Here is a 22,949-nt window from a genome sequence, read left to right as displayed (position 1 = left end):
TTTAGGATTACTTAATGATCTTATAATATTTGTATTTTAATGGTGGGGTTTCTCTTTTTCAGTTTCAACACATACCCCTCGTCTGTGAAAAGAGTTCCTCGCTGAAAAGAGCTATAATGGACAGGTAAGTGTTTACATTTTTCATTTTGAATTTTGTATTTTGTAAAGTGTAGTCTGTCTATCTATATATCTGTCTATCCTTCTGGACGTCTATCCATCTACATGTGAAATTAGAAAACCTATAATATCATGCAAAGGTAATTTATTATTTTTTCAGTAAATCCATTTAAAAGATGTAAGTTCTATGTTACATACCGTCATTACATGCAAAGTGAGATATTTCAAGGCTTTATTTGTTATAATTTTGATGATTATGGCTTATTGATTATGAAAAATGCAAATATGTTGTTCACATATTATAGTGGTCCTAGTTGTGCTGTATAGTCTAATTACACCGTAGCCAATAATATGTTATATTATTACATTATAAAATGTTAGATTTACTGAAATAAATTAACTTTTGCATGATATTGCTTATATACATCCATCTATCTAATTTCTTTTAATCTATTTAATTTGTGTATCGTTCTTTCAGAGGATTATTTAATTTTTTTATATATTATATCATGTGTTTTTGTTTTCCATTTCTTTTGAAAGCATCAAAATCCATTGCCTCCATTGCTACGAATCGCAGGAGGACATCGCTTTGCATCTGGCCACTGTCTGCCTCCGAGACAGCACAGAGGCTGAATGGGCAGCCGAGGTCCAGAGAGCACAGGCTTCTGCCAGAGAGTGGATCGACAGTGCACGAGTGTGGGACTTTGGGACTTTTTGCGACAGCGCACGCTGTTGCCTGACAGAGGGAGTCAGATGGTCCTGGTGAAGGAGCTTATTCGTCAGGGTTTTTAGTCAGTAACCAGCCAGCTCCTTCTTCATCACCCACATGAAGAATGCGGAGTGGGTGGGCCGTGTCATCCATGGCAGTAGGGTGATACTGCGCACAAAAAGAAAAGCCTCGGTTGGTATGAGGGTTGCCCTGAGCCAGGCTGAGGACGATGTAAGTTTCATTGCAACACAAAGAGTAATTTGCTCACCATCAATTTTTGGACTTTTTTTCACCATAGATATTGCAGCAGTACCTGAACATCAGGCCTCACATTTTTAGCGAAGAGAAAGGCTGCAACCGTTTTTTTCTTACCTGTTCTGGGGATGCGGTCCACAAGGACATGAACAAACTACACTCAATGTACGTACCTACACAGTCAGATACATGTTCACATGTCTGAATGTATGTCAGTTACAGTCATTTCACGATTAACATTTCCTTCAAATTTTTATTTCAACAGGTATAAACTGGGCATCTCAAAAAGCCAGAATGTGCGGAGGGCGGTTATTGTCGGCACAACAACAGGAGGCCATACATTTATATTTGGGCGGCCCTTGATGAGGACTTGGTGGAGGCAGCCGACCTCTTATCCTCTGTGGCTGGGTATGTCTCTTCATTTATAAAGGACATAACACAAACTGTTTGTACATTATATTACTCTAAATATTGTATTCCCCACTTATGCAGGACTTGTTCGGATAAAGTACCGCCGCATGCTGGTTTCAGCAACTGCTGCTGTCCCCTTAACAAGTTTTTGGAGGCCTTCCCTGTCTCTCCGCAGGGCCAGCCTCCATCTAAGAGGCAGCGGAGTGAAGCTGTCTTTCCTAGAGCCAGGTCCTTTTATGACAAGTGGCGGGCTTCACAATATACCAAGAGGGCTGACTATCTTGTTGGTAAGTCTCCAAATCTATCAATACAGCATTGGCACCCATAAATTCGACATTGATTCATTGTGACAAATGACTTGCATGAGTCTTTCAGGTTACTTCAGTCTGCGGAGGCCTAATTTCTCAGGAGGGGTGGACGACCAACTGCCCCAAACCAGAGGAGGTTGTGAGAATGTGGAGGCCGGCCTCTAAGCAGAAGGTCAAAACCGACCCCTGTGTGCATCGCTGTGTGGCTGAGCAGGCATGGACAGGTCTGGCCATCAAAGATTTTGGTCCTCCCAAAAGTTTCGGTAAGAAAACCTTTCAGTTATTTTCAAGGCAAGAAAATACAAAAATGTAAATTGAACCTTTTAACAGCCATTAAATGCACCAAGAACTACAATTAAAGCCTGAAACGTTGGTCTACATGCAAAGTATATTCAGTAACTCAAAATGTAATGTTTTCCTAATTACAGGAGTGGTTGGCACCAGAAACTTTGCCAGTGGTGACATTGTTTGTGATTACCACAGCAAGCCTCTGTGTGGATGTCCAGACCTTTCCCTGCAGCCGTCACCCACAGATAGACACTTTTGGCCGCCGTATCAACCACTCCTCAAAGGCAGCCAACATAAAGCCCTTCGGCTGCAAAATGACTTTTAATGGGCAAGAAAAGGACATTGTTTTATTTAAGGCCCCGAAGAACATCCCTGTGGACGAGGAGTTCAAATTTGACTATGGGGTCAACAGAAAGTCATTCAGAGGGGAAGGCTTAGGCCTTGAGTGGCTGGATGACAGTCCAGTCCTTTTTTTCTGTATATATTTATATATTTTTGGGATTTATTTCATTTTTATTTTTAGTATTAGTATGTGTATTTATGTTTTTTAAGAACGTTTAATTTTTAAAATTAATTTTTTATTTTTCTATAGTTAAAGCTTTAGTTCACCCAAAAATGAATTCTGTCAGTATTTACTCACCCTCATGTTGTTCCAAACCTCTATGTGTTTATTTGTTCTGCTGAACACAAAGGAAGATATGTGGGAGAATGTTTTAATCAATCAGATCTGATTGTTTCAGTTCTCACACTCCAGTTCACAAAGATCATAAAGCGCGCCTGACGTTTTCTTGTTATTGTGACATTATGCAAATAAAAGTACTAGCGAATAATGTATTATTATTTTCTGTATAACCATTTTTTAAGTTGATTCCACTGTTAATGGGAAAATGAAAGTGTTCACGGTGTGCCCGCGCCTGTCTGCCATCCAGTGCGTGCTCCAAACTCCGCACACACTCTTGAATATTGGTCAAAATCGAGTGTTTATTTGTGATAATCTTAAGTCCTATTATTATTATTGTCCAACCTGTACTATGAATTAGATGTGACGAATTGCTTTGTTCCTTTTTTGGATAAAAGCGTCTTCTACATATGTATCCTAATAAATGTTATTATAGGCTAATGATGATAATTATTATTATTATTTGCAGACACGGACCTAAAACACACTCCGTCTTCTAAGTCAGGTGACTGTAATGCGCAAAATCCGTTTCCATTGCAGTTTTGCGAAAAAAATCCTTTTTCTAATTGCCTGAAAAACCTCCTCATGCGAGCGTAAAAACTTTTTTGCGCATAAACTGGAGTTTTTGCGAAATTGACGTTTCCATTGAGCGTATTATCATTTAGCAATTTCAATTTGCACAAATTGAAGGGTAATGGAAACGCAGCTATTGATAAAGTAATACAAATAAAGTAATGTAAACCACATTTGTAATGTAAACCAAATTATGCAAAATTTGCATAATATTCAACTGTCCACAGACAGCCTATAGGGGGGCTCTGTCAAATAAGTTACATGATGGATACAGTGGGTGAAGTCCAGTTACAGGTTACAGGTACAAGTTACAGGGTGGAGGCTGTTAACTGACTTTAATTTTCAGCAGGTGAATCCTGGTCAGGAATTGGGGATTTGACCACATGTGCTGAAGGCCAGTGAGTAACTTATTAAGCTACTGGTTGGATGCTGACTTTGACCGGGTGTATAGGCACTTAGGTGGATGAATAAACTATTGTACACAGCAAAAACTCCAGTGTTAAATTAACTCTCCTGGGAGTTTATTTGACTCCAGACTCAAGAGTGTTAAAGTGTTAAAATATGAGTGTTAAATTAACACTCAAGAGTGTTAAAGTTAATGAGCTAATTAAGTGATTAATTTAGTGATAATTGACCATCATTGAAGACACCTGATGATCACAGGCAGAATCGCTGAAGAAGAAAAATCTCATTTTCGAAGTCACCATAATGGTGATCATTATTTGCTTAGAGAAAAGGTGATCAGGTGCTGCTGATTATGGTTTGACATAACTCACTAAGCAAAATGATGTCCAAAAGATGTTTTTCAATGTCTTTGTCACAAAAGGCAGAGTTTGAAAAGACTTCCACTAAGGGGCCAGAATGAAAGTTTTTATGACGTCTTTTTTGACATGTTCTGGACATCTGAAAAAGACGTTAATGGATCCTTCGTGCAAGGTTAAAAACTAGTTCAAATGTGGCCATTCTCAACATTATTTATGGTCTATACTGGTTTATACTGTTTCTGGACCAAATAAAAACTCCCAGGATGCATTAAATTAAAACTTGTTTATTTTTTTTCCTTACATTGTTTAGATGGTGATATTTATTTCATTTTGAGTCACCATTGTGGTGATCAGTGTTTGCTTTAGTTGGGCTCTTGGTCCCAATAATTAGTATTCTAGCTTTTCTTTGGCTGTTGTAACTGTGTGTGTTTGAATAACACCATTGTTGTGACAGAGAAAGCCAAGAAAATTGGCTCTCATCAGCTCCTTGTCGGTTGTTGACGATGATGATGATGAAATCAATATAAAGTGGGCATTTAACGTTGTGTTTAGACTTTTGTGTTTGTATATGGAGTTTATAACCACCAATCTTGTCGAACTGCATTATTTGGCCTAGTAGTTGGACAAAAAGCAAATTTACACAATGTTTTGAGAAAATGTTCCATCTAGTCACACACAGACATCAAGATTTTGCATATGATTCACAAAAATGGTGACAATAAATAAAAAAAATGCTTCATGCCGCAATGCATGATGGGTAGCTTTCATAGTACAAAACATCCTCGATTCCCAGGCTTTTTTGTTTAGGTTGTCACCGTCGTTGAGAATCATATGCAAAATCTTGATATCTGTGTGTGACTGTGTGTTTCAATTTCTTAAAACATATTGTATGCAGTGGTCATTATAAAGTTACTGGGCCAAATAATGCAGTTCTACGAGATGAATAATTATAAATTTCAGATATAAAAACATAAGTTTAGATGATTTTGTCATCATCAGCAAGCATCTGAAGACATCTAATTTTTAATTTTCTTGGCTTTCTCTGCACAATCAATGGTGTTATGCAAACAGTTACAACAGCCAAAGAAAAGCTAAAGTAAGAAGAATTGGGACCAAGAGCCCAACTAAAGCAAACACTCATCACCACAATGGTGACTTAAAATGAAACAAATATCACCATCTGAACCACATCTAAACAATGTAAATAAACTTATTTATTTCAAATTGTAAATTTAATGCATCCTGAGAGTGTTTCTTCAGTCCAGAAACAGTTTAAATTGTCTAAATAAGACCATGAGTTATGTTGAAAACATGTTGAACTTGTTTTTAACCTTGTACGAAGGATCCATTAATGTCTATATCGGACGTGCAGAACACATCACAAAAAGATGTCATGAAAACTTTCATTCCAGCCCCTCAGTGGATCAGCCCCATCAGACTTTTGTGACAAAAACAATATCTAAAGTATAAAATGTAAGGGTTGACAGACTGCCCCACTGAAGCAAACACTGATCTCCATAATGGTGACTTATAATTTTGATTTTTCACTTTCAGTGATTCTACTTGTTAACATCAGGTGTCTTCAATGTTGGTCAATCATTGCTCAATTAATCACTTAATTATCTCATTAACTTTAACACTGCTTCAGAGTTAATTTAACACTCTTGAGTGTGGAGTCATATAAACTCCCAGGAGAGTTAATTTAACACTGGAGTTTTTGCTGTGTAGGCACTTAGGTGGATGAATATAGTCTGGCATGCCAGACCTACATCAAGATGTTAGGTCTGGGAACTCATCATTGACAGGGCTCAATCCGAAGGGCGGGATAAACGGTTGTCTTTCAAATTCTCTCTGCACGCAATTGGAAAGCGCCACAGCCAATCAGAGCAACAAAGAAGGTGACGTAGTCAGCGGAGCAAGTTGATATATTAAACTTTTACTGTACCGTATCCAGTCCATAACTGTCAACATTGAACATTGAAAATAAAGGAGATTTCCCGGAATCCATCCCCAAAATAAGGGATTTTTTGTTTTTTACACGACCCACAAACTTTAAAAATATGCACCTAGGTGGACAAATAGGCTGTTCGTGGGATGTGAGGAAGACCACGGTGAAGAGTAGTCACTTAGGTGGCACTTTAGATGCCCTGTGGACGAATTGATGAAAATACCTAATACAGTATTGAGACAGAAGCCAATAGGGATGCAAATAAACATTAGAAAACAATGTCCAAAATGCCACACATCACAAGAACAATTCAACATCAAACAGCAATTTCACCGTTGTCCAACTTAATAAATTTTACGGGATGCAAAATGCTATATAACAAAATGCAACGGAATCATTGAAATGCATCAAGCTGGTCAAATAACTTCTTTTACAGTTTTGTGGTATTACAAATTGATTAAATGTTTAATTTAGATTCCAATATAAACTGAGAAAGCTTTCTGTACATTGAATTTAGCATTCAAGATTAGGATGGTGATTATATCCGGCCTATCCTGTTTTTCTGTATTGCTCAGATTACTGAATCTCTTAATGGTTCTTTCCTGCCCAACCTGTTTTCTCTATTGTATTTTAAATTATTCAGATCACTAAGACTCCCACCCTTTATCTCAATGATAATGTAAAGGTTTAACCACTCTAGTCAGGCTGATTGGATTAGCATCTCAAGGGCCAATAACTGCTATGCTGATGAGAGCAGACCTGGGAAAAGTTTGGTAACAAGATCACACCTACTGTCACGTCAAATAATGAAGGATCCAGAAGCAGATAGACAGGAATAACAGTCTTTAATTAATGATAGAAACAAAGGCAGTCTGTCGTTAATGAACACAGATCTGGAGACAAACAGAAGCGGGAATAATCTCCTGTCACGAAGCGCTGAACAGAACCTCCTAGGCGCAGTCTCTAGGAACAGGAGACGTCTCAGTCACGAAGAGTGGACGAAGAGAGCCCCAAGCAGCAGCAACAGCAAGGCACGGAAAATACTCTAAGTAGCCAGACTGATACGGACAAACAAGACAAGACTGTTAGCACTTGACTAAATCAGAGAGGACGGACGTACCGTGACATGAAACAATGATCCGACAAAGAGACTACTGAAACAAACGCCAGATAAAGGGTGAACACTTAGGGAAAAGTAGAAACAGGTGTAAAAGCAAATCAGCGCGAGCGCTGATTGCAAAGACTAACAGGTGAGGAAAGAGAGAGCGGGTATGAGCGTGAATGAGTGTGTGTGTGTGTGAGTGTGTATATAAGTGTGTGTGTGAGAGAATAAATAGAAAAAAACCCTACTCATAACAGTATCCCTCCCTAGAGGCGCTCGAGGAAGGAGCCTGACGGGACCGGTAGAAGTCATCAATCATAGAACAGTCCAGGATGTCCCGGGCAGGAATCCACCGCCTCTCCTCAGGACCATACCCCTCCCAGTCCACCAGGAACTGGTGACCACGCCCCCGAGGACGAACGTCGAGGAGCTTGCGGACTCTGTAGATAGAGGCCCCCTCGTCAATGGGAGGAGGGGGAAGTGAGGGGCGGGCGGGTGCACGAATAACGGGTTTAATGCAGGACACATGAAAGACCGGGTGAACACGGCGCACCTGACCGGACAGTCTAAGCTTCACAGCAACAGGACTGATAACCTTAACAATAATAAAGGGCCCGATAAAACGAGGCATGAGCTTGCGAGACGTCTCATGAACAGGTAAATTGCGGGTGGATAACCACACCCTCTGACCGCAAACATATCTGGGAGGTCTAATTCTGCGGCGATTAGCGGCTCGACGAGTGCGCTCCCTAGTCTGACATAAAACAGATCTCACCCTCCTCCAAGTACGTTTACACCTCTGAATAAAGGCCTTGACGGACGGAACTGAGGCCTGAGACTCTTGAGAAGAAAAAACAGGCGGCTGGTAACCAAGGCAACCCTCAAACGGAGAAAAACCAGTAGCGGACGACGGAAGAGAATTATGAGCATATTCGGCCCAGGATAACTGATCGCACCATGACACGGGATTCTGAGAGGTGAGACAGAGCAACATGCGACCAAGGATCTGATTGGTCCTTTCGGCTTGCCCATTGGTCTGAGGATGGAATCCTGACGACAGACTGGCGGAAGCCCCTATCTGCCGACAGAATTCCCTCCAGACTTGAGAGGTGAATTGAGGACCTCTGTCAGACACAATGTCCGAAGGAAGACCATGGATCTTGAAAACGTGATCCACCATAATCTGGGCGGTCTCCTGAGCCGACGGTAATTTAGGGAGCGGAATAAAATGCGCAGCCTTAGAAAAACGGTCTACGACGGTGAGGATGACCGTATTACCAGCCGGAGGCTTGTTACTAGACTTGGTTTGAGCGCAGATAAAACAGGCAGCCACAAAACGCCGAATATCGCGCTCGCGAGTGGGCCACCAGAATCTCTGACGTATCACAGATAACGTGCCTCTTACACCGGGGTGCGCGACTAACTTAGAAGAGTGCCCCCAGCGAAGAACCATCAAACGAGCAGCCTCGGGTACGTACAATGTTCCCTCGGGGGATCGGGGAACGCGCGTGATGTACGAAAGTGCACGCTTAACCGCCTGTTCCACTCCCCAGACGGCCACCCCGACCACACAGCGCGGAGGTAGAACCCTCTCATCGGTCGAGGCACCCTCTGATGAGTCGAACTGACGAGAAAGGGCATCTGGTTTGAGGTTCTTGGAGCCGGGTCTAAACGAAATGGAAAAATCAAAGCGATCAAAAAATAACGCCCAACGAGCCTGACGGGCGTTAAGACGTTTCGCAGAACGAATGTATTCCAGATTGCGATGATCCGTCCATACAATGAATGGTACACTGGCTCCCTCAAGCCAGTGTCGCCACTCACCAAGTGCCAGACGAATCGCAAGGAGTTCACGGTTACCAACGTCATAGTTGCGCTCCGCGGGTGACAGACGGTGGGAGTAAAACGCGCACGGATGAACCTTGTCATCCTGGGAAGAGCGCTGCGACAAGACAGCTCCCACCCCAATTTCGGAGGCATCGACCTCAACAATAAACTGACGCTTAGGATCAGGAGTGATCAGGATGGGCGCTGAAGTAAAAAGTCTCTTTAAGCGGTCAAAAGCATCCTGAGCATTCCCTGACCACACGAACCTGGTCTTGGACGTGAGAGCGGTGAGAGGGGCGGCAACCTGGCTAAAGTTACGAATAAAGCGCCGGTAAAAATTTGCAAACCCCAAAAACCGTTGGAGCGCGACTCGAGAATCAGGGACAGCCCAATCGAGAACTGCTCGAACCTTGTCAGGGTCCATACTGTTCCCCTCCGCAGAAACAACCGAGCCGAGAAAAGTAACGGATTGGGCGTGAAAGACGCATTTCTCAGCCTTAGCGAAAAGGCGATTCTCCAAACGTGTTGAACGTGTACTTGGAGGGATGGTGAGAAAATTAAGATGTCATCCAAGTAAACGAAAACAAACACATTGAGCATATCTCTCAAGACATCGTTTACTAAAGCTTGAAATACGGCGGGAGCGTTGACCAGACCAAAAGGTAAAACGCGATATTCAAAGTGCCCGACAGGAGTGTTGAACGCGGTCTTCCATTCGTCTCCCTCCTTGATACGCACCAGATGGTAGGCGTTGCGCAAATCTAACTTAGTAAATATCTTTGCACCATGTAGGATCTCAAAAGCAGACGACATAAGAGGCAAGGGATAGCGATTCTTGACTGTTATGTCGTTCAGCCCTCGATAGTCGATACAGGGGCGCAAAGACCCATCCTTCTTCTTTACAAAGAAAAATCCCGCACCGGCGGGAGACGAAGAAGGAACAATGATCCCCGCGTCGAGAGACTCTTTGAGATACTTCTCCAGAGCCTCTCGTTCGGGCGCCGAGAGGGAGTACAGTCTACCGCGAGGAGGCGTGGTGTTAGGAAGGAGTTCGATAGAGCAGTCATACGGACGGTGAGGCGGTAAGGAGACCGTCCGGGACCGACTAAAAACCGCCCGCAGATCATGGTACTCCTCCGGGACACCAGACAAATCGTCAGGCTCCTCCTGAAACACAGAGACAGAAGACAAGGGAGAAACAGCAGACACAAGACAATTTACATGACAAGATAATTTCCATGAATGAATCGACCCCTTAAACCAGTCAATCTGTGGATTGTGCTGAATGAGCCAGGGATGACCTAAAACAATGGGGGTAAAGGGAGACTGAAAAACAAAAAAAGAAATAGTCTCTTGGTGATTGCCGGAAACAGTGAGACTAACCGGACTGGTGACGCGACGAACAGAAGAGAGCTCTCTGCCATCCAGGGAAAAGACAGAGGCAGCCTCAGTTAAGTCGATCAAGGGAATCTTGTGTTCACGAGCCCACTTCTCATCGATAAAATTCCCCTCAGCACCCGAGTCGATGAGGGCAAGGCCAGTAGCTGAGAGACCAGCCAGACGGAGCACAGCTGAGATTGTGGTACGTGACCTGGGCGACGAGGAGATGACAGACGCGCTCACCAGTACTCCTCTGTCTACTGGCGAGCTCTGGCTTTTAAACTGCAGGATGAAACAAAGTGACCAGCCGTACCACAGTAAAGACAGAGGTGGTTAACTACACAGCAAAAACTCCAGTGTTAAATTAACTCTCCTGGGAGTTTATATGACTCCACACTCAAGAGTGTTAAATTAACTCTGAAGCAGTGTTAAAGTTAATGAGATAATTAAGTGATTAATTGAGCAATGATTGACCAACATTGAAGACACCTGATGTTAACAAGTAGAATCACTGAAAGTGAAAAATCAAAATTATAAGTCACCATTATGGAGATCAGTGTTTGCTTCAGTGGGGCAGTCTGTCAACCCTTACATTTTATACTTTAGATATTGTTTTTGTCACAAAAGTCTGATGGGGCTGATCCACTGAGGGGCTGGAATGAAAGTTTTCATGACATCTTTTTGTGACGTGTTCTGCACGTCCGATATAGACATTAATGGATCCTTCGTACAAGGTTAAAAACAAGTTCAACATGTTTTCAACATAACTCATGGTCTTATTTAGACAATTTAAACTGTTTCTGGACTGAAGAAACACTCTCAGGATGCATTAAATTTACAATTTGAAATAAATTAGTTTATTTACATCGTTTAGATGGTGATATTTGTTTCATTTTAAGTCACCATTGTGGTGATGAGTGTTTGCTTTAGTTGGGCTCTTGGTCCCAATTCTTCTTACTTTAGCTTTTCTTTGGCTGTTGTAACTGTTTGCATAACACCATTGATTGTGCAGAGAAAGCCAAGAAAATTAAAAATTAGATGTCTTCAGATGCTTGCTGATGATGACAAAATCATCTAAACTTATGTTTTTATATCTGAAATTTATAATTATTCATCTCGTAGAACTGCATTATTTGGACCAGTAACTTTATAATGACCACTGCATACAATATGTTTTAAGAAATTGAAACACATAGTCACACACAGATATCAAGATTTTGCATATGATTCTCAACGACGGTGACAACCAAAACAAAAAAGCCTGGGAATCGAGGATGTTTTGTACTATGAAAGCTACCCATCATGCATTGCGGCATGAAGCATTTTTTTTATTTATTGTCACCATTTTTGTGAATCATATGCAAAATCTTGATGTCTGTATGTGACTAGATGGAACATTTTCTCAAAACATTGTGTAAATTTGCTTTTTGTCCAACTACTAGGCCAAATAATGCAGTTCCACAAGATTGGTGGTTATAAACTCCAGATACGAACACAAAAGTCTAAACACAACGTTAAATGCCCACTTTATATTGATTTCATCATCGTCAACAACCGACAAGGAGCTGATGAGAGCCAATTTTCTTGGCTTTCTCTGTCACAACAATGGTGTTATTCAAACACACACAGTTACAACAGCCAAAGAAAAGCTAGAATACTAATTATTGGGACCAAGAGCCCAACTAAAGCAAACACTGATCACCACAATGGTGACTCAAAATGAAATAAATATCACCATCTAAACAATGTAAGGAAAAAAAATAAACATAAGTTTTAATTTAATGCATCCTGAGAGTGTTTATTTGGTCCAGAAACAGTATAAACCAGTATAGACCATAAATAATGTTGAGAATGGCCACATTTGAACTAGTTTTTAACCTTGCACGAAGGATCCATTAACGTCTTTTTCAGATGTCCAGAACATGTCAAAAAAGACGTCATAAAAACTTTCATTCTGGCCCCTCAGTGGAAGTCTTTTCAAACTCTGACTTTTGTGACAAAGACATTGAAAAACATCTTTTGGACATCATTTTGCTTAGTGAGTTATGTCAAACCATAATCAGCAGCACCTGATCACCTTTTCTCTAAGCAAATAATGATCACCATTATGGTGACTTCGAAAATGAGATTTTTCTTCTTCAGCGATTCTGCCTGTGATCATCAGGTGTCTTCAATGATGGTCAATTATCACTAAATTAATCACTTAATTAGCTCATTAACTTTAACACTCTTGAGTGTTAATTTAACACTCATATTTTAACACTTTAACACTCTTGAGTCTGGAGTCAAATAAACTCCCAGGAGAGTTAATTTAACACTGGAGTTTTTGCTGTGTATGCGCCGCTGACGCTCCTCTGAAGAAATGCGCACACCCCCAACCTGCATGGGCTCAGCATCAGGCTGGGTCAGTACGGAGGCAGTAACAGAAGGACAGGTGTCGCTAGTCGTGGTAAAGGGAGAACGAACACGTCGCCTCTGCTCGAAACACTTGTCCAGGCGAATGGCCAGGTCGATAAGCTGATCGAGCTGAGAAGGTGCCCCCCGTGCGTAAATCTCCTCCTTAAGGTCTAAATTCAATCCCTCCAGAAAGCGTGCGATCTGTGCAGGTTCATTCCACTCACTCGTAGTCGCTAGTGTCCGGAACTCTATAGCAAAGTCAGCCACAGACCTTTTACCCTGGCGTAAAACAGCCAGAAGACGAGAAGCCTCACTGCCGAAGACGGACCTATCGAAGACTTTAATCATCTCATCCTTAAAAGACTGATACTTGCGACAGCATGCAGATTGTGTCTCCCAAACAGACGTTCCCCACTCCCGTGCGCGTCCCGTGAGGAGAGAGAGAACATATGCAATGCGAGCCCGGTCCTCCGCGTACGTCTGAGGCTGAAGAGAAAAGACAATCTCACATTGAATGAGAAAGGCTCTGCATTGAGTTGGCTCACCAGCATAACCGTAAGGATTGTTTATTCGTGGCTCTGGAAGCAGTTGACGGTTCGGGAAAGAGGAAGAATCCTGGTGAAGTAAACGAGCAGACAGATCAGATACTTGGGCAGCCAGAGACCTCACAGCCTGATGAGCGGCGGCCAGCTCCTCCTCGTGTCTGCCGAGCATAGCTCCCTGGATCTCAACTGCCGTCCGGATGGGTATCTCGTCTGATGGATCCTCGTCGGGTCGGATCATAACACCTACGTCATTTGCATGCTTTGTTTCAGAATGTATCCCCCCTCGATGTAACCCCCCCCCTTAAAAAGGTATATGAATTCAAGTGTATACTGATTTTAGTTAGAGACGAGATTTCGTTGACTACAGCTACCAACAGCTCGTGTTCTCAATAAAGAATCCTGCTTAAGATACAGCCCGAGTCTCCTGGTCTTCGCTCATGGTCTTCTACACTTGAGAAGAAATAAGTTTACCACAGTTTCAAACTCCAATTTGTCAAAATTCATAACACCAGAACTGGACCTGTCACCTTGTGATTCACAAGATGTAGAAGAACTCTTGCTATCCTCAGATGAACTGACTTCAACATATAATAACTGCTTGGAAGTCACCAACATCGAGAGAACTTCATCAGCTCATACCAATGATGAGGATTTATTTGAAGTTAATACAGACCTAGATGAAATTAACCCTGTCCTCTGTGTCACAGAACCTCAGTCTCCAGTTAAAAGACCATCTGAGCCAACAACACCACCTATTACACTAGCCAAAAAACCTTCAACTAAGAGTACTGTAAAGACGATAAAAAAATGACTTCGTAATGAAACGCACAATATGTGATGGTAGTGTGTGTACATAATGTATATGTATTCGTTTTTTGTGGGGTTTTTTTTTCATTGGCAATGTAACGTTCATGATTGTAATGAAACGCACAACATGTGATGGTAGTGTGTGTCTTTATATATGTATAGATGTTTATTTTTTATTTTTTTATTTATTTAATTCATGTTTCCAGACTTTTGAAATTAGGTTAGTTTTGTTAATTATTGGTTAGATTTCATGTTCTGTAATGCTACAATTTTATTTTTTTCCTCATGACAAATCTTTGTTAAATTAACATAGTTTAATGTCTTTTCTTTTTTCTTTAATTTTATAAAAGCAAATATGTCAATTCTTGGAATATGTGATCTTATTTCATTGGCTTACCTTACATTTGAAACGTTGTATGAATGCTTATAGCCATTCTTAACTAAGCACGAAGTTTAGGTCCACAAACCATGCTGGAAAAATGACTCATTTGTCATTTTCCAAGAATATTACTGTCCGCCATATTGAAGCAGATGGTAAACAGTTTTTTTGCTACTCCTCCAAAAAATTGAACATGTCCAGATCAAAGAGGTACTGTGGCCTTAAATGGTGGAAAAGTTGTTTTAGTTCCACAAATGATGTGCACAGTAAATTCCCTGGTGTTAAATTAACACCGCTCGGTGTTTATATGGGAACCACCAGCAGGGTGTTAAAAGTAACACTGATACAGTGTTAGAGTTAATGAGATAATTAAGTGATTAATTGAGTGATGATTGAGCATTATTGAAGACACCTAAAGCAGAATTACAAGGAGAAAACCTAACTTTCAGGTCACCGTTATGGAGGTGAGTGTTTGCTTTAGTTGGGCTCTTGACCCTTTTATTATTAACTTTACATTTGAATTGGCTGTTGCATCTGAGTTATACCTGCCAGATGAACAAAGAGACAATTTATATGATGGTGTTGGTCATATTATGACATTCATTTGAAATATATGTTCGTGGTTAATTTTGTAGGTCACAACATAACTGAGATTGTACATAAATATCCAGAATGTCAGATATAATGTAATGGATTTCTACAAGTTGTTAAAAAAAAAAACTTCTTATAGGCACACATAAACCTCAAAATTCAGTCAATGCTTCTCAACAATGGTGACGAGCAGAATATTCAATTAGGAAAAGTAAATTACATAGACAATTCAGATCATAATTTATTCATACCGCAATGCATGATGGGAGCCATTAATGAGTTGTGATTGGTGGAAACAAGGATTATTAATGTCACCATGGTTGAGATACACAGGCTGACTATTTATGTATGTGTTTCTAAATAAAGATGAAAGTGATTTGATCAGAATAGTTGTTATTGAATATTTTCGGTTAAAAGAAAAATACGGATATGCTGCACAATCACTAAACTGTTACTAACAAGTTAAGCCAATTCATCTGAAAAGTTAGATTTTTCAGATCACAGCATGATTATGTGAAAACATAACCAACAATATCAGATCACAGTTTTCTTTGTTCATTTGACTGTTATAAATTAATAAAAGCAGACAAACAAAGTTAAAGTGAAAGTATAAGTGTCAAGAGCCCAACTAAAGCAAACACTGATCTCCATAACGGTGGCTTACAATTTGTGATTTTGTCCTTCAGTGATTCTGCTTGTTAACATCAGGTGTCTTCAATAATGCTCAATCATCACTCAATTATTCACTTAATTATCTCATTAACTTTAACACTGTATCAGTGTTACTTTTAACACCCTGCTGGTGGTTCCCATATAAACACCGAGCGGTGTTAAATTTAACACCGGGGAATTTACTGTGTGTATTTGAGAAACTCATTTGTTCTGTGAGGTATGAAGTTAAGTAAGAATACTTTGTTTATTAAAGTTTTGAAAGCAAAGTATTTTTACTTTTTGAACCCAGGGAACCATTGGAGGGCTTGGCCCCTGTATCGCTGCTTGCAGCTATTTTCAAAATTATAACTTGTATTATTACAATTTATTGCAGCATCGCTCCAGTGTGATGGGATATCTAAGGAACTGGAGTAAGCATAATGCTGTAGTCTGCAAGCGTAATGCTTGCACTGGCTGAAAATTCAAGTTAGGAGGATGGAATGCTGGGGAGTGTGGATGGGTAGGGTTTGTCACCTTCATTGTAATCTGATCATTTATATATTGATGTGGTGCTATCATCTGACTCAGAAACCCAAATTCTGTCTGATGAGTCCTCAGAAGAAACCTTTCCTGATCTGGGTGAGGTCAGGAACAGCTCCACGCGAACTGCTCTTAATGAGATGCTAGAGATCCTTAGGCGACAAGGCCATCAGCTCCCAAAGGATTCCCAAACACTGTTGCAAACACCAAAGAAACTGGCAACCGTTGAAAAATGTGGTGGACACTATGCCTACTTTGGTGTTGCTTCTGGCATATTAAAAGTTTTGTCTCAGCATGCAGGAATCGTTGAGCACCTACATTTGTGCTTTAACATTGATGGTGTGCCCCGTTTTAAATCCTCCAACTTGCAAATGTGCCCCATACTCTGCAACTTTCATGACTTTGCTCCTTTTATTGTGGCCCTCTACTGTGGAGTTACTAAACCAAATTCAGTGGAAGAATACTTCAGTGACTTTCTTTTGGAGTTGTAGCAAGACGGCATTGTTCATAGAGGCAAAGCACTTCAACAGTCTGTGAAAGCATTCATATGTGATGCTCCTGGCAGGACATTCTTGAAGTACATTAAGAATCACAACAGTTATCATTCTTGTGAGTGATGCGCTATCAGAGGCACCTATGACGGAGGGCTTGTTTTTGGGGTCAAAGAAAAAGGTGCCGTTCCAAGGATTGAAAATGGTTTCCAACAGTGGGTATACAAGAATCATCAAGTTCAGATATCCCAACTGACTGTTGCCCGGAATCTCATGTATCCATGAGTTTGCCTTGGACTACATGCACTTGGTCTGTTTGGGTGTGGTTCGGAGAATGCTGCATTTCATGCCTAATACATGCAAGTTGTCATTTCAACAAAGGAGCAGAATTTCAGATAATCTGAAATCACTAAATGGAAAGTTGGCAAGGGAGTTTGCAGGAACTTGATAGGTGGAAGACCACAGAATTAAGACAGTTCCTCCTTTACTCAGGACCAGTTGTTTTGAGGGAAGTTCTTGCACCTCCTTCCTATAAACATTTTCTTGCACTCACAGTCATCATGTCAATTCTGTTCAACTCTGATGATGTCCTGCGAAATGAGTATTTATGTACTTTGTTGAAAAGTCTGAAGAGTTTTATGGGAAAACCTTTGCTGTGTACAATGTACACTCGCTGACCCATCTGCCAGATGATGTTGAGCATTTCAAGGGTTCCCTGAACAATGTTTCAAGCTTTCCATTTGAAAATTAGCTCCAGAAACTGAAGAAAATGGTCAGGCAAAGTCGAAATCCTATTGCCCACATTGCCAAACGCTTAACAGAGCTAGAGAAGTCAGCGAAAACACAGACGTGTAGCCAAAGAGACGTTTACTTGTGGTGTATCTACCACATCAAGGGAAGGGTGTTTGCCTTTGTGAAGGAAAAACGTTCATATGGCTCTTTGGTTTGTGATGTGATACACCATAATGACAGAGTTTCTTTGATGACCCCTTTGTTTCCAGACTACTCAACATTGTTCGTGTTAAAGAGCTCAGCAGACCAAAGCACCAACTGATCACGAGGCAGAAGTTACACCATAAAGTTGTCTGCCTGACGCCAAACCGCGAGGCAACCAATTTAGGGTATATTCTATTTCCTATGTTACATGGAGTAGAACGAAGTTGAACTGTACATGTCCACTCCTGCTGCCAGCTGACACTCACTCATCCTCCAGCTGCCCACTGCCTTAGTCGGTAACATTGACAAATATAGATAACCACAACAATATAGTAGTATATGACAGGTTACTGGCCTGGATCCAGACTAAAAATAAAAATGTTCCCCTCTGTCAAGGTTTGGTCATGTGGGTTCAGGCTGTTTGGAGGGAGAGAAATAAAGCAGAGGAAGGAGTCATGTCAAAGTCCTGGGTGCTTGATGATATGGTCCACTGGCCACCTGGCATCGATGCATTGAAAGCAATGAAAGAGATGCGGAAGCCTGAGGAAAAGTTGAGGAAATTTCCTGTATAGGAATCCTTTCCTGTGGAGGAATATTCCTGCTGTAATAAGGACTTGCTGTGCATTCACTTTTCATACTCATTATCATTGAAGCGTGGTTTTTATTCATTCCAGTGGACAGGGAGGAGTGCGAGTTTACGAATTATCCCAAATGTATTTCACCGTAAAACCAACAAATTATCCAATAAGCTTTTATTATAAAAGACTAAGACTTTCCCACGCGGTTGTTGCACATCATACTGCGGAAGTAACTATTTTGGAGCGGTTGTTTTATGTCTATATGTTTCAGAAAATCAATACTGATGATTTAATGCATACTATTCCGCCGTAACATAGCTGTTTTAGAAATGTCAGAAGCAGGGTCTGGTCAATCCGTCGATATGATCGCCCCAGGTGCCCGATAGTATAAATGACATCCAGTTCACAGATAAATAGCATCCTCTAGTGTCTGGAGATGATATACCATGTCACTTCTTAGCAAGATAGAACATCCTATGGTTGGGAATTTGTTTAGCACAAATTAAATCAATTTCAATCTACCTATTTAATTTACTAAATTTGTTGATTCATAAATGTTATTCATTTTAAAGTTTATTTATGACTTTGTTAGCCTGGTTCAACCAGACTCGTACATTTCATTTTTACATAGAGTCTGGCCTCTCTCCATTGAGAAACGTTTACTTCCTTGTAGGTGGGTTCTCTGTTCAAGTTCAAAGATATTGGATCTGCCCAGAGTCACTCAGGATCTGCCATAGCCAATCGCTAACGTGTGGTCGTGATGTATGTCATGCGCCGAAACGGCTGGAACAAGTCCGAATGATCAGAGGATAGAGCTGCAAGTTTTCTTCATCTAGGAACAATTGTTAATTCGAAATGTATATATTACTGGGACTGGGTATCACAACCAAGACAGTGAGAATGTTCTCAGAGGATGCTATTCCTATGTTACAGGACTGTTTCCACCACACAGATTGGGATGTTTTCAAGGGGCAGGGTATGGACACTCGTGAGTCACTGGATGAATACACCTCCACTGTCCTGTGTTACATTAACTTCTGTGTGGACAATGTTACATCTTGGAAATATTTCCGTGTGTATCTCAACAGGAAACCTTGGATCACACACGAAGTTGAACAACTGATCCGGGCTAGAAATAGAGCGCTGGGTTCTAAAGATCATGACTTATACAGCAAAGCCAGGGCTGCATTAAGGAAAGGAATCAACACTGCCAAACAACAACACCGGAGGCGTATTGAAGCCTGTTTTAATAACTCTGCAAATCCCAGGCAGGTTTGGGAGGGCATTAGAGCGATCACGGATTATAAGAGTAAATCAACATCTCCCTCTGCTGATCATATCTCAGCTGAGGATTTTAATCTCTTTTATGCCCGTTATGACAGGGAAAACACTGATCCAGTGCTGCCCCCCCCCTCCCGTCTACTGACCGTGCACCAGTCCTGAGCAACCATGAAGTAAGACGGGCTCTCTGCAACATTAACATCAGGAAGGCAGCCGGACCGGACGGTGTGCTGGGCCGTGTGCTGAGAGACTGTGCTGCGGAGTTAACTGACGTCTTCACTGAAATTTATAACACTTCGCTGTCCACTTCATTGGTTCCTGCCTGCTTTAAAGCAGCCACAATAGTCCCAGTCCCCAAGCAGTCAAGTGCCAGTCTTTTAAATGACTATAGACCGGTAGCACTCACTTCCATTCCTGCTAAGTGTCTTGAGAGGCTGGTCATTACTCACATTAAAAGTGCAATACCATCATCACTTGATCCACACCAATTTGCATATAGGCGGAATCGGTCGACTGAGGATGCCATTGCCATTGTGCTCCACATGTTACTGGAACATCTTGAGCACAAGAGCACCTACGCAAGACTCCTCTTTGTCGACTTTAGCTCTGTCTTTAATACAATCCGGCCGTTTAAACTCCGAGCCAAACTGCACCACCTTGGCTTCGACAACTCGCTGTGCAATTGGATTGTGGACTTTCTGACAGACCGAACACAGAGGGTTAGAGTAGGCAAGCACTTGTCCCCCACCCTATCAATCAACACCGGGGCCCCCCAAGGATGTGTGCTTAGCCCTCTGCTCTATACTCTTTTCACACATGACTGCTCTGCTTCTCTCTGCTCCAACCTCATTGTTAAATTTGCAGATGATACAACAGTGCTGGGACTCATTAACAACAACAATGAGGCGGATTATCGGACTGAAGTGCAACATCTAGCGTCATGGTGTGTCAAGAATAACCTGTCTTTGAACATTAAAAAGACTAAGGAGATCATCTAGGATTACCGCAAATGTAGACCCAATCACTCTCCTCTCTTTATTGGGAATGAAGTGGTGGAGAGGGTGCCATTTTTCAAATTTCTGGGAGTAACGGTGACCGAGGACCTGTCTTGGGGAACCAACATCACCTCCGCGATAGGGAAGGCTCAGCAACGCCTTTACTATCTGAGGCAACTGAGGAATGCCAGGATCCCTAAACAGTGTTTTGACATATGGATTCTTAGTGTGGTATTCCAGCTGCACTAAGGCCCATCAGCAGGCACTCCAACGAGTGGTAAATATAGCCGGAAAAATCATTGGGACCACTCTCCCGAATATCAGTAACATCTATGATAGCCGTTGTTTGAAGAGAGTGAAGAGAATCTTGCAGGACCGGGATCACCCGGCCCATCACCTGTTCCATCTGCTGCCGTCAGGAAGAAGGTACAGGTCTATCGGTGCCAGAAAATCCAGACTGGCTAACAGCCTGTATCCTTACGCACTAAGGCTGCTTAATGATGTCCTTCCCTCTATCTCCCTACAACCCCCCACCCACCCCCTCCTTCCAATGGACAGTAAACAATATCTCAGTATAAAAAAACTGTGAACTGGACTTTGCATTGCTGCATTAACCATAACCATATCCATCCTGCTTAACGATGATATTTCCTCACGCTCCCTCTTCTAAACCCCCACACTATTTGTCCAGTTTATGGCCTCATTTGGATTTATTATTACTCATTATTAATATTCATTGTCATTGGTGTTCATGGTTATAATGTCAAGACAATCAGATAGACAAAGTTGAGTTTGTTATTTTTATTATTTGTAAATGACACTGGGCACATGACATATATATTTATATACACACAGTCAAAACTCTATAAATAAATAAAAAACATTAGCACAGAATACATTTTACTATTATTCATACAATAAATAACCCCATATAATATATAAGGCCTGTGTATAATATATGTAAAACAATATAATAACCCGAACAACCCACACCGACTTTCCATCCAATATGGCATCCTACTCTTCAGACATGTGGTCAACTGTTGCAGTCTTCCAGATAGCTGCCTCTTCCTCTGTCTGGGGAACCCCAGTCCTGCAGCTCAGTAGCTGCAAAATGGGAGGGAAAAAAGTAATTAAACCACTGAAAATATCAAATGTGTTGGGATGGGAGCCTCTCCCAGGCTGAGGCTTTTACTCAGATTTATATGTATTTATACTTACTCTTCTTTTTCTTTGTCTCATGAGCATAATGATCCTGCTGTCCTCCATCTTGTCTTTGTTATCATCTTGGGCCATCCTGTAACCCCTTCTAACAGTTTCAAAATATGTCTTGCAGGATGCTAGAGAGATGGAGATAGAGAGGGGGAGAATATGTTTATTTGTAACTAACTAATCTATACAGTTAAAAAGTTGTAGCCTTGGTACATTCTCTTGTGACTTACCTTTAACAACAGCAGGATCTACGTCCGGTACAGCCATTAGAAAGATTATGACCTCGAGGTTGTGGGGGGAGGATAGACTGTGAAGCAGTAATTAAAGAAGCTTGATTAAAAATATAATTTAGAAGAAAAGACTGTTATGAAAGCATAGTTTTAAAGATATACCTTGTCTGTGGGTCATATTTGTGTATGTTGTTTTCCCCATTGTGCAATCTCCATACAGCTTCCTGTAAAAATCCGACATAGTATGAGGGCTCAATTCGAATAGATTTATAAATAAAGCACACAAAGTTAAGCAGACACTGTGATGGTCAGAAAATAACTTACCGCAACAGAATTATTCCCAGCTCTCTTTAATTTCTTTGAAGCAGGCTCCTCTTTTGCCTCTTTGAGCTCATTGATGTCAGCCTCCATCTTATCCAACCTCATGTCCATCATCTCCAGCTTTTCAAATATCCTCTTCAAACTTTCATTTGCCATGTACACCAGGCTGTTTTCGTTCGGACTCAGAGATTTAATAGCCATATTGTCCCTATGTAAAGGAGTAACATCTCCACTCTGCTCTCCGTAACACTTGTTGAAGATTGACACGATGTAAACCCTATCACCTTTCCTGAATACTAATGAGGGGGGCAGGGGAATAGGGGCAAACTTGAGCCAGTCCCAAAACAAATTAGCATTTAAAAAGCCAAGCCATCAACTAACAGCATGTGGTCAGAAAAGTTCCTGTTTTCGGGCCTTTACAGGCATTTAGAGGTACGCATAACAAAGTTCCAAAGATCCCTGCCAAACAGCACATTTAGCGGGCGTTTTCATTGTCCGAATTCTCCCGTATACACACCTTTTGACGCAGTGTATTATTATATATACTTTGATGGGCCATGTTTACACAGGGGATATTTATTATTATTTATTTATTAGTGCACTTTAAAATATCATGTACGGTTGTTGTATGCTC

General features: G+C 41.3%; 2 protein-coding genes and 1 long non-coding RNA gene across 3 annotated transcripts; 2 read left to right on the top strand and 1 right to left on the bottom strand.

Annotated features, from left to right (window-relative positions):
- The first annotated feature begins 668 nt into the window (after positions 1–668).
- On the top strand, positions 669–1,484 carry LOC148994763 (uncharacterized). The gene is made up of 3 exons (XR_016150732.1): positions 669–1,018; positions 1,125–1,246; positions 1,347–1,484. It is a non-coding gene; the product is annotated as an uncharacterized LOC148994763 (long non-coding RNA).
- Positions 1,485–1,588: 104 nt separating this feature from the next.
- Positions 1,589–3,003, top strand: LOC120476315 (uncharacterized). The gene is made up of 3 exons (XM_089127834.1): positions 1,589–1,779; positions 1,868–2,063; positions 2,229–3,003. Exons 1-3 carry the CDS (start codon positions 1,600–1,602, stop codon positions 2,411–2,413), a joined length of 561 nt encoding a protein of 186 aa, XP_088983960.1. The 5' UTR covers positions 1,589–1,599; the 3' UTR covers positions 2,414–3,003.
- Positions 3,004–21,298: 18,295 nt separating this feature from the next.
- LOC148994762 (uncharacterized) lies at positions 21,299–22,722 on the bottom strand. The gene is made up of 5 exons (XM_089127829.1): positions 22,319–22,722; positions 22,157–22,218; positions 21,995–22,071; positions 21,774–21,892; positions 21,299–21,659 (listed from the first exon to the last, which is right to left on the bottom strand). Exons 1-5 carry the CDS (start codon positions 22,514–22,516, stop codon positions 21,570–21,572), a joined length of 546 nt encoding a protein of 181 aa, XP_088983955.1. The 5' UTR covers positions 22,517–22,722; the 3' UTR covers positions 21,299–21,569.
- Between the last annotated feature and the right edge of the window lie 227 nt (positions 22,723–22,949).

The sequence above is a fragment of the Pimephales promelas genome, chromosome 3, assembly GCF_988280905.1.
Source record: "Pimephales promelas chromosome 3, fPimPro1.hap1.1, whole genome shotgun sequence".
Lineage (NCBI taxonomy): Eukaryota > Metazoa > Chordata > Actinopteri > Cypriniformes > Leuciscidae > Pimephales > Pimephales promelas.
This window is presented reverse-complemented; position numbering and strand designations above follow the sequence as displayed.

Bases quoted from the DNA above. Each gene is read 5' to 3' on its own strand.
- LOC148994762 (XM_089127829.1), bottom strand. From the start codon at position 22,516: ATGGCTATTAAATCTCTGAGTCCGAACGAAAACAGCCTGGTGTACATG. The intron at 22,219-22,318 runs GTAAGTTATTTT...GGATTTTTACAG, and splicing joins CTGGGAATAATTCTGTTGCG to GAAGCTGTATGGAGATTGCA. The intron at 22,072-22,156 runs GTATATCTTTAA...ACTGCTTCACAG, and splicing joins AAATATGACCCACAGACAAG to TCTATCCTCCCCCCACAACC.
- LOC120476315 (XM_089127834.1), top strand. From the start codon at position 1,600: ATGCTGGTTTCAGCAACTGCTGCTGTCCCCTTAACAAGTTTTTGGAGG. The intron at 1,780-1,867 runs GTAAGTCTCCAA...TGAGTCTTTCAG, and splicing joins GAGGGCTGACTATCTTGTTG to GTTACTTCAGTCTGCGGAGG. The intron at 2,064-2,228 runs GTAAGAAAACCT...TCCTAATTACAG, and splicing joins TGGTCCTCCCAAAAGTTTCG to GAGTGGTTGGCACCAGAAAC.